A 24841-nucleotide genomic window follows, 5' to 3' on the forward strand; every position below is an offset into this window, starting at 1 on the left:
GAAGCTCAGTAAGTGATGATAGTACTGTATTTACTTGTATTCAAGTGTTGATTTTTTTACAGCAGCATTTGTGAACTAACTAATCTAAAAATAGGAACATGAATATGAAAAATTTGACAATTACCACAATTTTAAATTGCCACTCTCTTGGAATGGTAAAAATAATAAACTAAAGTAAGATTCAGCAGGGAATTGAGAATTATGAGCTGAGATGGTGATTCTTACAAGATCTGCGTGATTTGGTCTGAGTTTCACATTGCTTCATCATGCTAACATTATTATTTGCCTTTAGAAAGTATTTCATTACGTGAGTCACATTTGATATGTTCCTTTGAGAGATAGTGTGATATAAAGAAACCTTAATAGAAATTTTATGCACAGGTGCGGAAGCTTATGTGAAATGAAAATATGAACTGCATGGAGTAAAAAATCTGTTGTGCAGGTCTTTAAATCTCAATGCTTATCTAAAGACATATCTGTATTCTACAAGTCATTTATCCTATAATATATCTAGCTTTGACTTACTAATATTTTCACTCATTTAACATTCCTTCATCTTTTCAGATGCAGGACGCCATGGGCTATGAGTTACCTTGGGTCTATTTTGTGAGCCTGGTCATCTTTGGATCCTTTTTCGTTTTAAATCTGGTTCTTGGTGTGTTAAGTGGGTAAGCTGTAAATTTGTTATCTTCATTCTGGTCTATGCTTTCCTCCTCAATATACCTTTATTTCCTATACCCTTTTGAAATCAGGTCACATGTTATGTTTCTTTTGGTCATCAGCAAATAGAAATAATGAATGCAACCTTCAGGTTTCAACTAAGAAAGAAGTTATAACTTTAAGATGGAGGCTGTCAGAGTAGTTTGTGTGCCTGGTTATATGGTTATAATTCCACATTGGCCGTTGTTTTGTGCAAATGCTGAACAAAGTCCATTCATTATCATTCATTTTCTAGCTAAACGACACAAGAAGGAATTGGGGGCCATGGGTCTATTTTGTTACTCATTAATTAAGAATGAATTAATTTGTACTTGGTGGGTAAACAGCATTGCATTATTTTTTATGTTTATTATTTTTGATCCCTGTGTTGACTGATTCATTTGTAATGGTTCATTTGTAATAGCATATGATGATTTGCAATGCAGCGCTGAAAATAAGAAGCAACCTATGCAGTTTATTTTAATATAGAAATTAGAACAGTACAGTAAAGGAACAGGCCCTTCAGTCGAAAATATTGTGCCATGCCATACCAAATAAATAATCAAATTACCAGTGAAAGTAATCCCGTATGCTTACACATTTTTCCATAGCCTTCCATTCTCCTCAGATTATAGCCTATTTAAATATCTCTTAAAAGTCCTTACTGTATTTGCTTCTACCGCCACCCCAGGCAGCGCATTCCAGGCATCTCCATACTGTAGATTTTTAAAAATTGCCCCTCACGTCTTTAAAATTTGCCCTTCTGACCTTAAATGTGTGTCCTCTGGTATTAGACATTCCAACCTTGGTAAAAAGATACTGTCTGTCTACTCTACTGAATGTCTCTCATAATCTTAGAACTTCTATCATCGGATATCCCATCAGACTCCGCTGCTCTAGAGAAAACAAACTGTAATTTGCCCAGCTTCTAGTTATTACACATGTCCAGGTGGTATCCTGATAAACTCCTTTTGCACAGTCTTCAAAGCTTCAATGTTCTTCTTGTAATGGGACAAACAGAACTGTATGCAATTCTACAGATGTGGCTTAACTAGAGTTTTTTATAGTTTCAACATAACTTCCTGACTTTTGAACTCAGTGTCTCAATTAATAAAGACAGGCATGTCATATGCCTTTAAACCACCCCACCAACCTGTGTAGCCACTTCCAGGGGAGCTCTGAGCATGGACCTAGAGATCATTTTGCTTATCAACACTGTTAAAGGTTGTGCCCTTAACAGTGTACCGTCTCTATACATTTGACCTATCAATGTGCAACCCCTCACATTTAGCCAGGTTAAACTCCATCTGCCATTTTTCCACCCATTTCTACAACTGATCTATATCCTGCTGTATTGTTTGTCAGACATCTTCACTATCCACGCACCATCCATCTTAGTATCATCTGCTAATTTATTAACCCACATTTTCAGGTCATTTATATACATCACAAACAGTAGAGGTCCCAGTACAGATCTCTGTGGAAAACCACTAATCACAGACTGTCAGCTAGAATAAGTCCCTACAACCACCACCTTGTATTGGGAAGCCAGTTCTGAATCCAAACAGCCAATCCACCATTGTTCCCATGCATCTTAATCTTCTGGATGAACCTTCCATGAGGGACTTTGTTAAAGGCCTTATTAAAATCCATGTAGACAACATCCACAGCTCTACCTTCACCCTAGTCGCCTCATCAAAAAACTCAATTAAGTTGTTAAGACTCGACTTGCCCCTTACAAAGCCTTGCTGCTCTCCCTAATTAGGCCATGGTTTTCCAAATGTTCATAAGTCCTATCTCGAAGAATCTTGTCCAGTAATTTTCCTCCCACTGACTTGAGACTCGCCAGATTATAGTTTCCAGGATTATTCCTGGTTCCCTTCTTGAACAATGGAACTACATTAGCTACTAATCTGTGGCTAGAGAGTACTCAAAGATATTGTCCAAGACCCCAGCAATCTCTGCACTTGCCTCAGTAACCTGGGGTATATCCCATCAGACCCTAGGGACTTATCCACCATAATGCTCTTTAAGAGACTCAACTCTAACACTACCTCCTACTTTGCTTTGAAATGCCATAGTATATTAATACTCTTGGCACTGATGTCCCTATCCTCCATGTCCTCATTGCTGGTAAATACTGATGTCAAGTACTCATTAAGAACCTGATTCACATTGAAGGAAATGTCTCCTCTTTATGCTTGAGTGGTCCCACCCTTTCCTTAGTTATCCACTTGCTCCTGATGCATGTCTACAATGGCTGGGGTTAATAAGGAAGTGGTTCATTGTGGTTCAAGATACTTTGTGTTAGAAAACATTGTGACTAGAAAACCAAATTCTGATCCAGTTTTATTATGCTAAGGCATGAACATTTCTCATCACCTTTCTTATTTCTATTTCATGAAATAGAGCTTTGTTGATATTTCTATAAAGCTGTATTTATTATGATTATATTTTATACCTATTCTCATTGGATTAAAACACTTTTAATATATAAATTATGGTGATACAATGGGGAATATTCTTGGTGCCAGTTTTTGAAAATTGTTCTCATCTGAGTATATATAATGTTATACCAAAGAGCACAATTTATGCATTGAAGACTTGGAAATGCATGGCATCATTTCAGAATTTGCAAACAACCATTAAATAAGTTGATGGAATACATATAAATAAATTAATAAGCTTCAGGGAGAACAATACAATGAGGAAGTCTACGTAGACATAGACCAGTACAGCACAGGAGAAGGATATTTGTCCTGCAGTATTATGCTGAACCAATTAAATTGGCAATCAAATGGCTAACTAGATTAATCTACTCTGTCTACACATTTTCCGTATCCTTCCATTACATATACAGCAGTTGAGATTTATCACTTTGGTGATGTGAGAAAGCAAAGTACAAGCTATATGATACAAGGTAAGATAAGCGGTCAAACAATAACTCCTAGATGCTTTTCTTCAAATAAGATGTAAGGCTGATTAAGCAAAGGATTTAAATACTTATTTATAAGTAATTGCATGGAGTATGAGAACTATAAAGTTATGTTATTGAAAACATGATGGGCCTCTGCAGGAACATTGTTTGCCAATTTGAGCAACTCTTTCTGGGAAGGCAGTCTGAGTAAAGGAAACCCAGTGGCTAAAGAATGAATGACAAAAAAGACTATATTAATCATTTATAAACATGATTTGCAAGGAACCCAAGACATTGTGATTGACTTCTTTAATGGAATTGACTATTTGATAGGATGATGAAAACAGATTCAATAGAATAGATTATTGGAGGAGATAAAACTTGTAGAGTTATACGGAAATCTAGGAGTAATGACTCACTGGATATAATAACCACCTTTGCTGCACTGTGCTTTTTGTGATTATTTTATATAGATATATAGATTTGGATTTATGGGTGTGCTAATTTCAAAGTTTGATATGCTACAAAGACTGGTGAACATTTTACTTGTGAAGAGGACTATTCAAAATAGGGAAGATTAGTCAATGGAAGATGTACCTACATGGACAAATTTAATGCAGAGTAATGTGAAGCAGTAATACTTTGGAACAACGGAATAGAGATATTACTGAGGTTCAAAAACCTAGGTAAATTAAAAGTTAATAAAAATTAATAAAATGAATACGTCATCTTGAGTTGTAAGAGCAGCAGAACAGAAAATAAAAGCAGTGGGAATGCTAATGTGTGTGGAAATGATAGGCTAGTCCATGGATAGAATAATAGGCATCTTGTACAGATGAAGCATGTTGCGGATATTGTGAGGATATAGGTGAGGATATTGACCTGTGTGTATATATAAAGTCAAACAAAAGTGTATTTTATGTGTGCTTGTTTTACTCTAAAGTTCTTTATAGTTTCCATCTGTAGAGAGGCTGCATCAAAATTTAAATAAGATGATACAAAAAGATGTGAGACTTGAACTTTGAAGACTAGAAAAGATGGTGGATGTTGAGTTACTCAACATTATAAAAGCTTCTAGTATTAAATTCACTGAAACTTGGGAGTATTTAAGATTACTACCATGCAAGAATAAGGTTGAAATGAAAAAAGATATTAGACCATAAGACGCACAATTAGGTCATTCAGCCCATCGAGTCTGCTCCACCATTCCATCATGGCTGATCTTGGATCCCGCTCAACCCCATACACCTGCCTTTTCTCCATAACCTTTTGATCCCCTGCCAATCAAGAAACTATCAATTTTCACTTTAAGCTGTTAGTGGCAGAGCACTCCACAGATTCACTACTCAGGCAAAAAAAAAATCCTCCATAATTCTGTTCTAAAGGGACAACCCTCAATTTTGAGGCTGTGTCCTTCTATTCTGGACACCCTTACCTTAGGAAACATCCTCTCCACACTCAACTTATTTAGTCCTTTGAATATTCGGTAGTTTTCAATAAGATCCCCCATATTGTTCTAAATTCCAGTGAGTACAGGCCCAAAGCTGCCAAACACTGACTACTTCATTCCTGACAGATCACCAGCGGGTGGTTAGTGTGAGCTCCCTCACCTCTACCCCTCTGACCCTCAACACAGGTGCCCCTCAGGGCTGTATCCTAAGTCCCCTCCTTTACTCTTGGTATACCCATGACTCTGTCACCACCCACAGCTCCAATCTGCTAATTATATTTGCTGACTACACTACATTGATTGGTCTAATCTCAAATAATAAGAGGCAGCCGACAGAGAAGTCCTCACCCAACCCAGTGGTGTCAAGAAACCAACCTCTCCCTCAATGTCGTAAAAACAAAGGAGTTGGTTGTGGATTACAGGAGGAATGGAGACAGGCTAAGCCCTATTGACATCAATGAATCTGAGGTTGAGAAAGTGAACAGCTTAAAGTTCCTTGGCATAAAAATCACCAAGAACCTCACATGGTCAGTACATACTGGCTGTGTGGTGAAAAAGGCACAACAGCATCCCTTTCACCTCAGACGGTTGAAGAAGTTTGCTATGGGCCCCCAGATCCTAAGAACTTTGTATAGGGGCACAACTGAGAGCATCCTGATTGGCTGCATCAATGCCTGGTATGGGAACTGTACTTCACTCAATCGCAGGACTCTGCAGAGAGTGGTGCAGACAGCCCATTCGTCCAATGTGTCTAAGTCCTTCTGCAATCACATTGCTTTCTCAGCACTACCTTCTATCTTTGTATCATCCACAAACTTTGCCACAAAGCCATCAATTCCATTATTGAAATTGGTGACAAACAATGTGAAAAGTAGTAGTCCCAATACTGACTCCTGAGGAACATCACTAGTCACTGGCAGCCAACCAGCAAAGACCCCTTATATTCCCACTCACTGCCTCCTGCCTGTCAGCCATTCCCCTATCCATGCCAGTATCATTCCTATAACACCATAGGATTTTATCTTGTTAAGCAACCTCATGAGGCACCTTATCAAATGCCTTCTGAAAATCCAAATAATGACATCCACTGCTTCTCCTTTGTCCACCTTACTTATTACTTCCTCAGAGGACTCTAACAGATTTGTCAGGCAAGATTTCCCTTCACAGAAACCATACTGACTGTGAATTATTTTATTAATAGTCTATAGTACCCCAAAGCCTCATCCTTAATAACGGACTCCAACACTTTCCCAACCACTGAGGTTAGGCTAACTGACGTATAATTCCTTTTTGTTTCCCTTCCTCCCTTCTTAAAGAGTGGAGTGACATCTGCGATTTAGCAGTCCTCCAGCACCATGCCAGAATCAAGTGATTCTTGAAAGGTCATAACCAATTCATCTGCTATCTCTTCAGCAAACCTCTCTCAAGACTGTGATGTAGATCATCTGGTCCAGGTGATTTATCCACCTTAAGACCTTCCAGTTTGCTTAGCACTTTTTCCTTTGTAATAGCAATGGTACTCACTCCTGCTCCCTGACACTCACGGACCTCTGGCACACTTGTAATGTCTTCCACAGTGAAGACTGATGCATAGTACTTATTAAGTTCCTCCACCATTTCTTTGTCCCTCATTACTACCTCACCAGCATCATTTTCCAGTGGTCCAATATCAACTCTCACCTCTCTTTTACTCATTTTATCACTGAAAAACTTATGGTATCCTGCTTTATATTATTGGCTAGTTTGCCTTCATGTTTCATCTTTTCCCTTCTTATAGCTTTTTAGTTCCCTTTTGTTGGATTTTAAGACCTTCCCAATCGTCCAACTTCCCACTTCCTTATGCCCTTCCCTTGGCTTTTATGCAGTCCTTAACTTCTCTAGTCTGTCATAGTTGTCTATCCCTGCCATTTGAGAACAACTTCTTCTGTGGGACATATCTATCCTGCACCTTGTGACCCATTCCTAGAAACTTCAGCCACCACTGCTGTGTCGTCATCCCCACCAGTATCCTCCTCCAGTCTACCTGGGCAAGCTCCTTCCTCATGCATTGTAATTCCATTTATTCCATTGCAATGCTGATACATCTGCCATGTACTTCTCCCTCTCAACCTGCAGTATGAATTCAATCTTATTATGATCACTGTCTTCTAAGGCTTCCTTTACTTAAACTCCCTAATAAAATCTGGATTATTACACAACACCTAATCTATTTCACCTTTCCCCAAGTAGGTTCAAGCATGAGCTGCTCTCAAAGGCCATCTTGTAAGCATTCAACAAAATTCCTCTCTTGCGATCTGACACAAACCAGATTTTCCCAATCCCTTTGTGTATTGAAGATCCCTATTACATTTGTGCCATTACACTTATTACATGCCCTTTCCAGCACCTTTTGCAATCTCTACCTCACATTTTGGCTGCAATTTGGAGGCCTATATATGATTCCCATTATGTTTTTTCTTTTACCCTTGCAGTTTCTTAACTCCACCCACAAAGATTCAACATTCTCTGACTCTCTGTCACCTCTTTCTAAAGATGCAATTCCATCTCTTACCAGCAGAACCACAACACTGCCTATGCCTTCCTGCCTGTCCTCTTGATACAAAGTATATCCTTTGATATTAAGCTCCCAACTATGGCCATCTTTCAGCCATGACTCAGTGATGCCCACAATGTCATACCGATCAATCTCTAATTGTGCCACGAGTTTGTCCACCTTATTTCAAAAATTCTTATGGCATATCAGAAACAGTGATGTAAGCAAAATCCATAACTTGGTTTACTTAACAAAAATGATACCATGAAAGGTGATATTAAATCATATAAAGCCCTAATTAGATAAATATCTTGCAGAGGCAACTCAAATGGAATGGATTGACTTTTTCTGCATCCTTTCCATTTCTTCATTGGAGGTGCACCAAGAGGACAGTGATTGGGTTGGTTAACTGTATGGAAGTTGGCCATAGAACAGAAATGGGCTCAAGATGGCATGGGATAAATGTGAACAAAAATCCATTTTACATTGACAGAAGGATAGATAGTCCATGGAAATGGATGCAAGAGCCCCAATGGAGAATTAACTTGCACATATTCCTTCTGATTCCTACTGATCAAGGCAGCACCCTGACTCCACGTTGTCTGTTAACTACCTTGATTGTGCACCAAAGCTCATCCATTGTTGCCATTCAAGGATTCTGCATGGTTGAAAGTTAGTTAGTTAAGCCACCCTTGTGGAATTCATTCCATATGAAAAATGATATTAAAAATATGACTGTGCTGGGTTGTATCTCAAATAATGATTCAGAGTCTATGAGGGAGATAGAGTACTTAGTAAGATGATTTCACAACAACAACCTTTCTCTCAGTGTCAGCAAAACATAAGAGTTGGTCATTGACTTCAGGAAGGGGGCAGTGCACATGCTCCTGTCCACTTCAGCAGTGTTGAGGTTGAGAGTACCAGAGCCTCTTCCTAAGAGTGAATATCAGCAGTAGCCTGTCCTGGTCCAACCATGTAGGTACAAAGAAGACTCACCAATGCCTCTACTTTCTAAGGAGGCTAAAGAAATGTCCCCATAGACTTTTACCAATTTTATTTTGTACACCAGAGAAAGCATCCTGTGTGGATGCATAATGGCTTGGTATGGCAACTACTCAGCATGTGACCTCAAGAAACTACAGATAGCTGTGGACACTGCTCAGTACATCATGGATATCAGCCTCTCCTCCATGGACTCTTTCTATACTTATTGCTGTCTCAATAAAGCAGCCAGAATAATTGAAGACTGCCATCATCCCAAACATTCCATCTCTCACTGGGCAGAAGATACAAAAGACTGAAAGTACGTGCCCCTGGCTGAAGGACAGCTTCTACCCCACTGTTATAAGTGGTTTCATAGTACAATAAGATGGGCTATAATTTCACAACTACATCGTTATGATCTTGCATTTTATTGTTCACCTGCATACACTTTATCTGTAATTACTACACTTTATTTACATTGTTATTATACTACCTTGTTCTACCTCAAGCACTGTTCAATGATTTGATCTACATGAACAATATGCAAGTCAAACTTTTCACTGTATCTAGGTACATATGACAATAATAAATCAATTCTAATTCTGTTACTGGGTGTCTGTTCACCCGCTGTTTCCCATCAGTTAGACAGCTGACACAAGTACGAAAACAATGCAATCCAAAAGTAAACATAGCAAACTCAGTGATCCTCTGAAGCAATTTTTCAATGTCTAATTTCAAATAATCAAATGTCTTGGAAGTGGCCCAATTGCCAACCATGCTTCAACCACAGGGATATCATTGTTTTGAAGCAATAGAGGAAGAAATGCATATCAAGTTTAATTATCATTCAACCATACAGGAATATAGCCAAATAAAAGTGTTCCTCGGGAGAAAACGTACAAAATATATTATCAACAGCACATAGCGCAAATAACACATGCGATTATGATTTCAGAGAAACAGCCATACAGTCAATGAGAAAAAAATATATAGTCCACAAGTCCATGAGGGGCATGACTAGATTGTCCTGGTCCAGCTTGTTGTTCTGCCAATTGAGCACTGGGGGGGTGGCACCAAAGGGAGGGGCAAGCTTCCAAACCAGTATGCATTCCAGCACACCCACAGAGGCCTCTGCTCTCTCCACCTTGCAACAGGTGACCCCACAGCCTAGGCTTCATCCTCACCACAAGCAAGGCAATGCAGCTCACATGCTGGCGGTCTTACCAGTGAATCAGTGAACCAGAATAGCAGCTTTCTGCATTGCGAATGTCCAACAGGGCCTTGTAATCCCAATAAAAATTACTCAACTTAATTAGGTTTATAGAAAATTGGCATGCCACAACAATGTCATATTGTAAAAGGAAGTTTTCTATCTGAAATAGGAAGGTTTGTATAAAATGGGATAGTTAGCATCTCACCTTTCACTAGATGAATGCTGTCCACCTGTTTAAGGTGTATCTTGGTACATGAGGTATGCCATTAGTAAATAGCCCTTGTCATCCATTACCCACCCTTTACTGTGTATGTTAATTCAAATTCAAATGAAAAGATGAATTGGCATAGCTTGAAGCCGCTATGATTGCACCAGTATGTATAGTAAAAGGGTCACAACATCCCGTCCTATACTTCATAACTTCATATCTGCATACGTTGGCCACTCATAAACAAGTGTCCAGTGCAATTCCCATCATGAATATTCCAAGTGCCAGATGTCATTTGTAACTGACATGGCATCAGTAACCCCTTCCCCTCACACACAGAATTATACATTGCTGATTTAATGTAGTAATTAGCACGACGCTAATACAGCTCTGGCATCAGAGTTTGGAGTCCAATTCTGTGTATGTATATCCTCCCTGTGCAACATGTGGGTTTTCTCTGGGTGCTTCAGTTTCTTCCCATGGTCCAAATAGGTACCAGTTAGTAGGTTAATTGATCATTGTAAATTGTTCCATCAGTCGGCTAGGAATTAAATCAGAGTGTTGGACAGTGCAGCCTGAAGAGAGGGAAGGCCTTTTCTGCACTGTATCTCAATAAATATTAGATATTAGATTGTTGTTCAAAATCTGGCTCATAATCCTTTTTATTTATGTTTTCTTAACTATCCTGGTATGCTGATTACATTCCTTAGTTATTCCACTGTGATAACTGGTATCTCAAAGTTGTTAATTACATGCAGATGTACAAAAACATAGAAGTAGCTTTTGTTGTGACACCTTAGCACATACATTTCACACTTTTCTGATGTTTTCTAAAACTCTGACATTTAAAAATTCTCTTCACCTTCAGATATACAGGTAAAACTTTAAAGGGGTTGATTATATTCTGAAACAGAATTCTTTAATCTGTTTACTCTTAGTAATGTACAGTATAATAGTAAAATAAGAATATAGATACAGGAGAGTATCTATCTTAGTAAGTATTAGAGAAATGTAGCAAGGAAATAGTTTCTGAAGGATACAAGCTTACCACAAACTGAATAAATGGTTGTGTCCTGGAGGCATATAGGTTATTGAAACGGATTAGTGATTTCTAGAGAAAGAAAAAGGGTCATAAAATAACAGGAATGTTATTATAGGATATAGAAGTAGTGCTTTATTATTTGGGACTAGAATAAGAGAGACTATGAGGAATATAGAAACAGGTTTGGAATACATGTATACATTGGGTGGAAGAATGAAGATGATGTCGATGGACTTCATATTATGATATGGGTCTTATAAGTGAAATGTGGTTCAAGAAAGAACAGGACTGGGCATACAGTAATCCAAGATAATAAAGAGAATACACACTAATAAGGCAAACAAGAACTTGACTTATTTTGAGTCACTTCGTGAAAACTTTCAGAAACTTTCAAAACACATTTCACAACAAAACAGTGATGGTTTGCATGCTTCATACAACATTTCATTGCTCGTTGCCTAATTTGGAAAGCCCCATACAATAGGAGAAGAACTAATTCTGCCTGCAGTAAAGGAGGTTCTAAGTTTGGTTTTGTATAATTCACCAGAGCAAATTATTAAAATGATTTCCACTCAGCGACAACACTTTGTTCAAAGATGAATAAGTGGAACATCTGAGAATGTGAAGACACATTCTGCAATGTACTTAGGTCAACAGAATTTTCTCTGTAGGTGGACTAGAAACAGATAGAAAGGGGGAGTTAATATTTCAGGTTATAGAGGAATTTTCTAAAGCGAAGGATGTTCCACTCAACATTCTTGCTTGTGCAACAGATGGGGCACCGTCAATGGTAGGACACCACCATGGGGTTATCACTCTCTTGAAAAAAACTGCAGCCCAACCACAAACTGTTCCAGCAGCTACCATAAAGGAAACAGTACTGCAGCATAAAAGCCAGGACCAACAGGCTCCGGGACAGCTTCTTCCACCAGGCCATCAGACTGCTTAACTCATGCTGACACAACTGTATTTCTGTCATATTGACTATCCTGTTGTACATAATATTTATTATAAATTGCAATACTTATACATTGCACATTTGAATGGAAACATAACGTAAAGGTTTAAGGATGCAAGTAATCAAGTCAATTCAATTCAATTTACCATTCACAGAGATCATCTTGTCACAAATCAATCTGAATGTTCACCTGCACAGCTCATTAAATACTGTTAGCATAGTGGTAAATAAAATAAATAAAACTTGAGATGCTTTTATGTGCTGTTTGAAACTGTGATAAAATTCTTTGAAGATGGGAAAACTTCATTCAGTTATCAACTCGAAAATATTAGGCACAACATTTTGTCAGAATTATTCACAAGAGCTTAATGAAATCAATCTTCACTTACAAGGAAATTATGTAAATCTTATCAAATTCAAATCAGTTGTCTCCACTTTTCTGTCCAAGTTAACCCTATTTAAGTGCAACATTGGCTGTTGTGATCTTTTCCAATTCTTGAGCCTCTGTGAGTTGGAAGAGAAAGAAAGAATACCAGATGACGACCTTCAAGAATACTGTGCACATCTGGGTGAGCTGCATTAGTCATGTCAGAGGGACTTCAGGATCTTCTCTTAACCCAAATTCCAGATTGGGTAATAAATCCATCCCTGAACACTTGCAATGATGAATTAACAGGAAGGATGGAGGAAGAACAGATCTTGCTACAAATTGACTCTGAGTTGAAGCCAAGATTCAAAAAAATCACATCAAATCTTCTGTTTGCAGAAAAAAACTATGAATACTGTCTTGCATTGTGGAAAAAGGTCAAGATGTTCTTTATTACCTTTCCAGCATCATATTTAGTGGCATGCAGTTTCAGTGCAGTCTTCCAACTTCTTTCAAAGCAATGAAACAGACTGCAAATTATAATGTGGGGATTTGAGACCCCTGAGTACCATTTAGCCTGATGTTGAGAAGCTGATATCACTTCACCAAGCCCATCCATCTCACTGAAATGTGAAAAAGTGAAGTAGTGAATAGCTGAACTACTAATGTACACACTAAAGTTATTAATGAAAATTGTACTGTAATTAGATTTAAAATGATTTTATTTGTAGATTTTAATAATTTTTGCAATTGTTTGTCCTTGCTATGAGTTTGTAGTTCTTATTTTCTTTCACTGTGCATCATAATGGCCAGAAAGGTAGAGGGAAGCGCTGGGCATGAGGTCCGGGAGCCAATGGGGTGATAACACCAAAAACTTTGGGAACCACTGCTTTAAATTGTCTCTATTGTTAATTGTCTTAAATGAGGAGATCAAAACTATTCATGGTACTCTATATGTAGTCTCACTCATGCTTGGTACAAATAAAGTGAGGCAAATAGATTGAAAGGCACACCTCAGAAGGAGAGGGACTTGAAAATGCAGGTGCATGATTCCTTGAAAATAGCAGAGAGAGTAAAGCATCCTAGGATTCATAATTAGAAGCAGAGAATGCAAAAGCAAGGATATTATGCTGAACCTGTCTACCACACTAATTTAGCCAAAATTGAAAAATAGCTTTCAACGCCAGCTGAATATGGAAATCAGATTGGGTGCTAAAATCAGTTTTGCTGAGTGGTTTGAGGGAGAATTTTTTTCTGTAATAAGATTGGACAAATGAAGCTGTGATCATTCTCTTTGGAGGAAAAAAAACAGTTTAAGAGGAGATTTGAGAGTGTTGTATAGTTATTTCTGGTTTAGAGAGGATAAATAGAGGAAATCTCTTACCATTAACAGATGATTCAAGGACTAGGAAACACATTAAAAATGGGCAGTAGATACAAGAGGTATGGGAGGAGAAAACTTGTTTCATTCAGACAGTATTAAAGATCTGGATTTAAATGGTTTTAAGGATAATAATAACATCAGCCAATATCTACTGTACATTTGGAATTAAGATAGGCATGTGGTAGAAGATAACTTCTGGAAGAATAGGATTAACCAGACTGCAGTTTCAGGAGCTCGCACAGATTTAATGTGCTAAATGTTCTTTGATTCTATTGTGCTATTCCAATATCTTCAATGTCAAGCTGGTGAGCTTTTTAGCCCTGGACAAGCTTTCAAAATACAGTGCGGGAGGGGAGCATGATTGCTAGCGACATGAAGGTGGAGGGTGGGAGGAAGGTTTGCATTGATTTTGGTTGAGTGATTAGGGTCTCAGCTGTAGAAGCTGAAGGTTGGTTTGGGGTCTCAGGAGATGGAATGTGGATTCAAGGAAACAGCATGTTTGGGAGATATGGCTCTGTAATTAGGAGTGATTGATTGGCTGGAGGTGCTAATTATATGGGAGGCTATGCCACTTCCATGTGATGTTAAGCTTGGATACTGAGATGAGTAAATGGATTATCTCTAGAATAGTGTTATAGTATCATTCTGGGAGTGACCACTGACTGTCCATTATTGTGATTCCTGGAACATCTGGATCCCATTTCCTGGACACCATTCTAAAGTAACATTGCAACTGAACTAATTTCAAGGTATACTGATCTCATAACTATTACAAGGGTGAAATAAGACTGACAGATTTTAGCACAGATTTAAGATGTTGTGGGTGCCATTTTATATGTATCAGATTTCATTGCCATGAAAAAAAACAGAGGGAACCGAAATCTAGGTCACTTTTTCCATGTGAGGTAGAGGTTAACTTGCATTTCTTTCAATTTAGTATGGTGTATTCATTGCTTAAGAAATGGTGTCTTCTACATTAAAGAGACCTAAAGCTAATTAGATGTCCTAGTTACAGAACATTTCTATCCTCAATTGTGACACTGAGCTTCCAATCACATATTATTTTTGTTCTCTGTCTCAGTCTAAACTTTATTCTTGACTTTTTTATGTTCTTATGAAGCTCATTGTAAGTTACAAAAACACTTCTATTTCAAAACTCAGCAGTAATGTCAACAATTCCTTTGGTAATTTGGGGTAATTATTCTACACTTACATTTTTTTGTGGACTTACCTATCATTTCTTTACTTGTTTCTTTGCAATCTTTTTACACCTTTTTCTTTTTAATGACTCAAGTCTTTTGTTCTATCACTTTTTTTTCCATTTTATTACCTCTTACACAGCTCTCTTTCTCTTCCTTTTAAAGCCTTATACCTAATTTTGATCACTAACCCTGGATGATAAACATGTGCAAATTCACCAGAAGACTTGAAGGCTGTCTGACAAACTTTACAATATATCAAGCTTTCCATTATTGCCCATATCAAACAAAAGCTGATTTTAGCAGTGACTCAGCCTCCCGGTCTGCCACCTGTGGGCAGAAACTCCAAAGATTTTCTGGCTCGACCTTCTGAAAGAAGAAATTCCTTATCCTGATCCTAAATGAGTGGTCCTTTAATCTGAAACTTACTCTCCTTGCTGTCAGCTTCTCAATGAGGGAAATTATCTGGTAAATTGACATGGTAAATTGGACAGTAAGTTGTAACAGCAAAATTTTACTAACATAGAATACTGTACACCTACCCATAGATTATTTACTTCACATCGAGTTTATGTGTTTCTGATGTTATATCAATACTTATTGTTTAAGCCATCATGTTAAGTTTCATAGGCAGAAACTATTTCAATCCCTTTATTGCTGCCTGAGAATTTTTTTTCCTGTTTATTGTATCATAACAATGATTAGTATAACTGAAATAATGTTTTTAAGTATGGATTTACAAATGCTAAAGAATAAAACATCCCAAATGAGTAAGATAAGATAAATCTGGATCCTAATGATATTTTTATTTTAAAATTTCTCATGGAATCATTGTTTTTTGTGACATTGCTAGAATCTATGAATAAATTGCAGGCATATTCATGCTTGATTTGCCCTTTCTAATAGAAATAAAGGAAGAGTATTATATTGTTCAGGCTTCAGAGCAGCTGGAATTGGCAGAGGAAGGTCATACAGAATGTGTGATAACACCATTTGTTCTAGCTAGATGAATTGTATTGCTTCTGTATCTAAAGCACACTTTCTGTGTTTTGGGGGAATGCAGCGAGTTTTCCAAAGAGAGGGAGAAGGCCAAGGCCCGTGGAGATTTTCAAAAACTAAGGGAAAAACAACAGTTAGAGGAAGACCTCAAAGGTTATCTAGACTGGATTACCCAAGCTGAAGACATCGATCCAGAAAATGAAGATGAAGGAATGGATGACGATAAACCTAGAAACCGTAAGTAACATTTTCTCTCTTCTGTAAGAAATAATAATTATATTTTTTTAAAATTAATAACTATACAATATAGTGTTGATATATTGAAAAAGTGCAACATATATAGCACTATTAAAAACCTGAACATATTGTTCCATTTATAAGACATAAATTTTCTTGGACTGCCACTTTTTACATATCTGCAATCTGATATTGTATTATTTCTGAAAATCTTGCATCTGAGAGATTAAGTACAAATAAATAATATCACAAAGTGGTAGTTGTATGCCTGCATCTGTGCTTTTTCACATCGTGGAGTTTCATGTGGGAAATTTCAGCATTCAGTGTTGCTAATCTATTAACAATGTTAGTGTAGTCAACATAAAGTTATTGAAATAGTTTGCCTTACAATTCTGATTATAATGAAGAAAATCATAGTATCATACTTATGACATTAAAGGAGACTATTTGGTCTATCATATTTGTACTGCTTGAAAAAGAGCTACCCTGTATAATTTTTTAGCACTCGATTCATAGGGCATGAGCTTTCAAATGCCAACTACATTTTAAATGTAATGAGCATATTTGCTACCACCATCTCTAGAAGCAATGAATTCCAGGTCCCGACAATAGTTCTAGTAAAATAATTTTCTTCATCTCCCCTCTAACCTTTCAACTGAGTTGTGGATTACAGAAATACTACATCTTTGTGCCTCCTCATTGGTTGTATCTGACTTGTTAAGCTGGCGTGCCTGCAGAGGAAGAGAACTGTTAGTTCCTAATAACAGCTGGGTGGGTAGATAAAATTTGTATTTCAGGACCCTAATTAGTACAGATCCAAATTACAGCAATTAATGTCATTGTGAGATGTTAATAAGATCCTTTAGCATTGTATTTTATTCACTTTAACTAATTTAACTCTTCCAGCACAGGTTTCCCAAGCCTTGGGAAACCAGGAAGCTGAAAGGGAGACAAGAAGGGCTGGATCCAACTGGTAAGTGCGTTTCCAGCACTGCTTGTCAGTCTGGAGGAGCAGGAGTGCTTCCTCTTTGGCTTTCAAGAAATACCTGCTCCTTTCCCTGTGATCAGCCTACCACCCAATTGTCACCTCCACAGTTCCCCTGATCTTCTACCCATGATGTCTCCCAATCTTCTCAAACCTTCAGCTGACCAGTAGAGAATGGAGAAAATATAATCTTCAGCAGCAAATGCTGGAAATAATAAATGGAATAGCTGATATTAGTCAGCAAAATCTACTGGCTGCTTAATATGTAGCAGGTCCTGGGACTTGTTTGCATGCATTGTATTATGTGGAATCATAAGACTTACTGATATATTTGGAAGCTAAGTCCATCATTGTGCTCTGCCACATGCTCTCCACTGGAATTCAGTGGCAGTAGCCAGTCACGCTGAGATTAACAGTTTTACACAAGAGAATTCCCCTCAAATACATGGGGTGGAATTTCTGACCCCAATAATTTCATTGGGCATTTTGGGCAAAGGTTTAGGATGGAAGGGAAAAGCTTGTACAGCACACAAAGCACTGGAGGAACTCAGCAGGTCAGGGAGCCTCAATAGAGGGAAATGGACAGTCAAGGTTTATCAGACAAGGAAGCGGGGTAGAATGGTAATGGTGTCATGCTGGGAGGTGATAGGTGGAAGTGCCAGAGTGATGTAGATAATGGAATCTGATAGGTGAGGAAGGTGGACCATGAGGTAAGTGGGGACAAAAACCAATGGGAAGAGTGTATGGGCAATGGGCAGATGGAAAGGATGTGTGAGGGGGAAAAATAGGGTGATGAGTCCCATGTTGATCACTGTTTTCCTTTTTTTACTTTTTAAGAATTAAATTTTACTTTAATGTTAGTAATTCTTCAATATTTCTGAATGTTATTTATAACACTAGTGACTGGAAACACCCAGCATTCAATTTTGATAGAAGTCAAAGTTTGTTATGGGTGTTTGGGGTTGGGTCTGCCGAGGATGTCACAATAAAGGCAGATTCCGTATGAACCCGGGGGAACTAATACCCTTGTGGGAAGATTTGTTAGAGTTGTTGGGGAGGGTTTAAACTAATTTGGCAGGGGATGTGAGCCAGAGTGGTATTACTGAAGTTAGGGCAGTTGGAATGAAAGTAGATGCAGTGTGTAGTGAGACTGTGAGGAAGGACAGGCAGATGATAGGGCAACATTGCAGTCAATGGGATGAATTGAGATGTGGAGGCATAATTGAAAATGGTGTTGAATACAGGACTGAAGATGTTATATTTGAATGCATGCAGTATGCAGAACAAGGTACAAACATTTGTAGATGATTTTGAAATGCTGTTAGACATTGGGGGGCATGATGTTGTGAGCATCACTGAGTCGTGGCTGAAAGAAAATCATAGCTGCGATCTTAACATCTAAGAATACACATTGTATCAAAAGGAGAGGCAGGTAGCAGAAGGGACGGGGTACCTCTGTTGGTAAAAAGTGAAATCAAAACCTTAGAGCTGACATAGGATCAGAAGATGCAGAATCCTTGTGGTAGAGTTAAGAAGTATAAGGGTAAAAAGACCCTGATGGGAATTATATACAGGCCTCCGAACAGTAGATAGAAGAGGCATGTGTACAGGGCAATGTGCGGGCAAGGTCATGGGAGATTTCAATATGCAGGTAAGTTGGGAAAATCAGGTTGATCACAAGAGAGGGAGTTTGTGGAGTGGCTTCATGATGGCATTTTAGAGCAGCTTGTGATTGAACCCATGTGAGTAATTGCAATTATGGTTTAGGTGTTGTCTAATGAAGATAGCTGGAGGGGCAGGTAGTGTTGAGGAAGCAGAGAGACTGCAGAAGGTCTTAGACAGATTGAGAGAATGGACAAAGAAGTGGTAGATGGAATAGTTTAGAAAAGTGTATGGTCATGCACTTTGGTAGAATAAATAAAGGCATAGATTATATTCTGAGGGGTGGCATGGTAGTGTAGTGGTTAGCACAATGCTTTACAGTATAGGTAACCCAGGTTCAGTTCCTACCACTGCCTGTAAAGAATTTGTACGTTCTCCCCATACCCATATGAGGTTTCTCCAGATGCTCTGGTTTCCTCCCACAGTCCAAAGATGCACCGGTAGGTAGGTTCATTGTGTGTTGGCACTTGGCCTGGTGGATAAGGCATCAGTCCAGTGATCTGAAGGTCACCGGTTCAAGCCTCAGATAAGGCAGCGCATTGTGTCCTTGAGCAAGGCATTTAACGACACCGGTGCCAAGCTGCTTGGGTCCTAATGCCCTTCCTTTGGACAACATCAGCTTGGGCAACTGCTGGTCTCCCATAAAATCCTGCCCAGGCCTGCGCCCTGGAAACCTTCCAAGGCACAAATCCACGGTCTCACGAGACTAACAGATGCCTATTAGGTAGGTTCATTGGTTATTGTAAATTGTCCATAATTAAATCAGATTACATCTTGATCACTGAATTGCTGGATGGCATGGATCAAAGGACCAGAAGTGCCTGTTTCAAAATGTATCTCAATAAATACGTAGATACAAACTTAGGTAGATAGATAGATTGATAGATAAATGAATAAACAGATAGATAGGTAAATACTCTTTGGAGTTCTTATGCAGGATTTCCTAATGGTTAACTTGCAGGCTGTCAGTGATAAGGAAGGCAAATGCAATGTTAGCATTCATTTCGAGAGGACAAGAATATAAGAGCAAGGATGTAATGTTGAGGCTTTATAAGATCTTGATCAGACTGCACTTAGAGTATTGTTAGCAGTTTTAGGATCCTTATCTAAGAAAAGATGCACGAGCATTGACAAGGATCCAGAGGAAGTTCACGAGAACGATTCTGGGAATGGAATGGTTAACATAGGAGTGTTTGATGTTTGATAGGAGTGTCTTTAAAGTACTTGCTGGAATTTAGAAGAATGAGGGGGATCTCATTGAAACCTATCAAATATCGAAAGGCTTAGAGGCCTAGATAGAGTAGATGCTGACAGGATGTTTGGTTTAGTGGGTGAGTCTAAGAACAGAGGGCACAGCCTCAAAATAGAAGGACATCTATTTAGGGAAATTTCTTTAGCCAGATGGTGTTTGGAAATCTTTGGAATTCATTGTTGTGAACAGCTGTGGAGTTCATGTCATTGAGTATAGGTAAAGTGGAGGTTGATATGTTCTTGATTTGTCAGGACATCAAAGGTTGCAGAGAGAAGGCAGGAGAATGGGATTGAAAGGAATAATATGTCAGCCACGATGGAATGATGGAACAGACTCGATGGGCTGAGTGGCCTAATTCTGCTCCTATGTTTTATGGTCTTATGGTCTAGATTCTATCACTGCCTAAACCACACTGCTAAATCCCAGAACGGGGGCAGGTCGGTATGGTAAATTAGATCCTCTGCATCCATACATGGTAAATATGGGTGATGTAAATTCTGGGCAGGTGAACCAGGCCAGCGAAATATGGTCTCTTAAGGAAGCTTAACAGAACGTTTGCATCTCAGCTTCACCAGATTTGCCCATGATCCAAAATATCATCTTGATTCCTTAAAAATATCATGGCTCATTGTATTAGTGTATAAAATTATAAAATGTTTGCAAGTAAAATGGAACAAAGAAAGTCTAAGTTTGAAGTACCTGACATGGTGAAACAGCAAAAGTGGTGGTTTTGTGGGAATAGGGGTAGCCCATGGCAACCCCTAGATTGGAACTGTTTTCATAGACACTTTCAGAAGTTGCTGAAGGCAGTGTGGGATGGATAATGCAGGATTTGGCCCATTACCCTCATATGCCACTCATCGTATCCTCCCAGACTTCAATTTCCCTGACACAGAACGCCTTTTGGGCTGACCTCGACCCTAGACCTCAGGTTGTATATTATTGAGGCCTTGGAATGCCACTATGATCCTTGACACGTTGCTGCTCTCAAAGCCTTTTAACGTTTTTAAGTGTACGGGCATTTAAACATGACCGAAATTGATTTAAATTACTAAAGTGAAAATTATTACAAGCATTTTGAAAAATTAAACAACTAAATTTTAAATCAGCTTAAAATTCTAATTAAAACATTAAAATAAAATATTTGAAATAATTACCTATAGTTACTTTTTTTTGTGTATGGCCCCTCTTTTCAAGCTGTACTTACTCTATCTTTGGACTCAGTAGGGAATTCAGCAGTACAACAGGAGTTCAGGTGGGCCAGTGTCTGACCTCAGGCTCACTTTGGCTTTCATATTTGGCTGAGCATGCAAAGGACAAACTGAGGTTTGAATAACTGACAGGTAGTAATGCAGTTAGCACAATACAGCCCTATTATCTTTATGATAATGGTAGGAAAGAAATTGTGTGATCAGCATCAATCTGATTGCTTTCATGGTTTTAAAAACATTTTATTCTTTTACTATTCAAGTAATTCAGAATGATGGATTAATATAAATACACAGTAGGAACATAGCTGTTCTGCAGAAGAGAACTAAACAATGGTCTGAAATTAAGAGGAACATAAATCCTGGTTGGATTGTAACCTCTGTTTAGTTTCATAGAAGTCGGCAAGTTCTGGTCCAGCAGTGCTGAAATACTTTCAAAGAATTTTACCCTGATAGATATTGCTGGCTGGCCTTATGCCAGCAGTGGATTAGATAATATGAGCTAGTATCTAGTCATGTTACTTGATATTGCTTTAATATGAACATTTTGGCCAAATGAAGCTAACTGCTTTAATCATATTAATGTAAGCTAAAGTTATTGACCCGAAATATCTTCTAACCCACATGTACACTCAAATATTACACCATATATTCTGCACAAAAATTATCATCACAATCATCCTTGTGCATAATACCTTCATAAGTGTGAATCTATATGCAAAGTGTGCATTTTTCCCACATTACGTTAGCCACTCATTTCCACAAAGACAGGGTTGATATGACCACAATGGTTTAGTATGTTGTATGTAAACATTTTGGAATCAAGTTATTTTCAATAACTGCATTTAAGAAAACTGAGATTTTACCATAAGCTGCAGACATTGGAATATGGGTATTGGATAGATTGTATCAACCTGCTTGGGTATGTCATAACTCCAAGGCTGGTATGTCATAACTTCAAAGAGATAATGAGGATCCAATATCTCATTTCAGCCTTAGGAATTAAGATGGCTGGAGATATTTCATCATCTTGCCTAAGCTGGACAAGCAAATGCACATGCATTGCTATGAAGATGATTTAATTCATATAGCACAATAAATAGTCATGAGTTTTAAAGACCACAAAGAAATAACTGGATTGACACAAAAATTCAGCTGTTTTCTGTTACGACACACACCCAACCATGCCACGTTCCAGGGTTAAGACATTCTGACTGTCTAGAATATGGATAGCTGGTGTGGCCCCTTTAAAGAGTCAGGTCTGCCCGCTAATTGGCCGCCATATTTTGGTGCCAGGATTTCTATATTTAAAGAGCACCTGAACTGAGGTTTGGTGCTTAAACATCAGCTCCACTTTGGATTTTCATCTAGTGTCTAGTTTTGTACCCTGTCTTCATTTGGTCTCAATTTGTGTCTCGTCTGTAGTCTCGGATACCTCAGCACTTAGGCCCTAACCATCCTCCCCTTGGTCTCTCATCTCAGTTTCCCAATGCCCTTCCAAGGAAGAAGCCCTCTAAAATGTCTGACAAGCCACTCCATTGTACTCTAACTACTACCTTGGTACAGTAAGAATAAAATCACCCAAAATTAATCAGAGCAATAAATTTAGACATGACAAACTTGTTCCTTACTCACTTGACCAGAAACAGTTGGGGGCTAATAACCACACTGGAAAATCTGGCCTGAAAATAAGCATTCAACAGCTTATCACAATTGAATTCTACAGACAATATACTAAATTTCTTCATAATAATCCCTGGGTATGTCCTGTCCTACCTAGAGTCTAGACTTATAGGGTGGCTGGCAGAGTGCCTCATAGGCAGTGAGATTTAGACGTGAGTTCTCGAGAACTACTCCAGACACAATGAAGTCCCATGTCAGGTCATGCTGACTCCCTCAGCTGACAAATTAGTGGTGATATCGTAAGGACATATGTGGAAAATTGGGTCTACAACAGCTTGTCAGTTAATCACTATGAGGAATGAATCTGCTTGATGTTATCCTCTACCAATCTCCCTGGAGCATTTGTAGAAGTGACCATCACTCAGTGCTTGTGAAGGGAACACAGTGCTGGCTTCACACAATGACTCCATCCGTTATATTGTGTAGATTAATGATAATGTTAAATGAGGTGAACTCAGAACAGATCTGGTAGTTCCAAGCTGGACACTAATGATGCACTGCAGATTACAGTGCTTAAAGAAGGTGGCTCACTATTACCTTTGAAAGGACATTAGGGGAAGTGACCGAATGCTAGACTTGTCACCAATGCCCAGATCCTAGAAATGAAAAATAAATGCCAAGTGAGGAGAGTTGGTCAGTTTGATTGACAGAATTACTTAAATATTGCCATGAATGAAAACGTTGCCTAAATGTTTTCTGCTTCATTGCCTAAACTTAGCTACAAATTGAATAAACTGGCCAAAAACATTTGGATTTTGGCAAAGTTAAAGCACTCAAAAAATGTATTTTTGTAGTTAGGATCCCGAAAGCATTTTGATAGCAAAGCAAAGGAGAAAGTCTGCAGATGCTGAATATCCGAGCAACATACGCAAAGTGCTGGAGGAACTCAGCAAGTAAGTTGGGCAGAGAAGAAGGCAGTGCATACAGCTTAATGAGTTGGATCTTGCTGAGCATGCCTACTGCATGCCTGCAGGTAACCCTATGGAAGTCTTGCCATCCTTCCGTGTCTTTGCACCAGATGACTTACATAGGATGAACAAGCTGTGGTTTTAGGGGCGCTCTGGAATGCCCATGACAGACTTTGCTCAAATGCAAAGCTGTGAGTGGCATTTTATCACTCAGCAAAATTGGTGTGGATTTTAACAACTTAAAGCACATCTGATACTCAAACATTTAAAAACTATGAAAATGGTTAATGGCTAACTCTAAATAATATAAATGAGAAGCTAATTAAAAACTCATGAAAGCACTTGAAATATTAACAGCAGACAAAATAATTTAAGGAAGGACTTACCTGCCTTCTGCCCCTTAATCTGAAAGCTTAATGTCCCCGTTAAATCAGTGATTCTGCATCAGGACTGGTGCGGGAACTGAAAGAAGATTTCTTGCGAGTACCACTTGGTTCTGCTGTTCTGGAATCCAGCAGTGGAGCATAGTAACAAATTTTATCCACCAAAACCTTTAATTGTGTCCTGGATTCTATGCCGACAAATGATAGACTAAACAATAGGTACACAGCAGCAACCTCTCACTCACTGTCAGCAAACCCAAGGAAATGATTATTGACTTCAGGAGCCAGAAACTGGTCCACGAGCCAGTCCTCATTGGAGGATCAGAGGTGGAGAGTGTCCTTAGTGTTATCATCTCAAAGGATCTGTCTTGGGTCCAGCAATTAAGCACTATTACAAAGAAAGCACAGCAGCACATCCACTTTCTTAGAAGTTTGCAAAGATTAATCATGTCATCTAAAACTTTTGACAAACTTTTATAGATATGTATATTGGAGAGCATATTGACGGGTGCGTCACAGCCTAGTATGGAAATACCCATGCCCTATAATGGAAAAGCCTAGAAAAGTGGA

The 24841-nt window shown here is 38.5% G+C and overlaps 1 protein-coding gene across 1 annotated transcript in view; it reads left to right on the plus strand.

Annotated features, from left to right (window-relative positions):
* Positions 1-24841, plus strand: part of cacna1c (calcium channel, voltage-dependent, L type, alpha 1C subunit) — a 615084-nt gene that overhangs the window by 261145 nt on the left and 329098 nt on the right. Inside the window, exons 8-9 of the mRNA XM_059978076.1 lie at positions 565-668; positions 16018-16190. Of these exons, the coding sequence (XP_059834059.1) occupies positions 565-668; positions 16018-16190 (277 nt within the window). The remainder of the gene's footprint in view (positions 1-564; positions 669-16017; positions 16191-24841) is intronic.

Source organism: Hypanus sabinus, chromosome 8 (assembly GCF_030144855.1).
Source record: "Hypanus sabinus isolate sHypSab1 chromosome 8, sHypSab1.hap1, whole genome shotgun sequence".
Taxonomy (NCBI): Eukaryota; Metazoa; Chordata; class Chondrichthyes; order Myliobatiformes; family Dasyatidae; genus Hypanus; species Hypanus sabinus.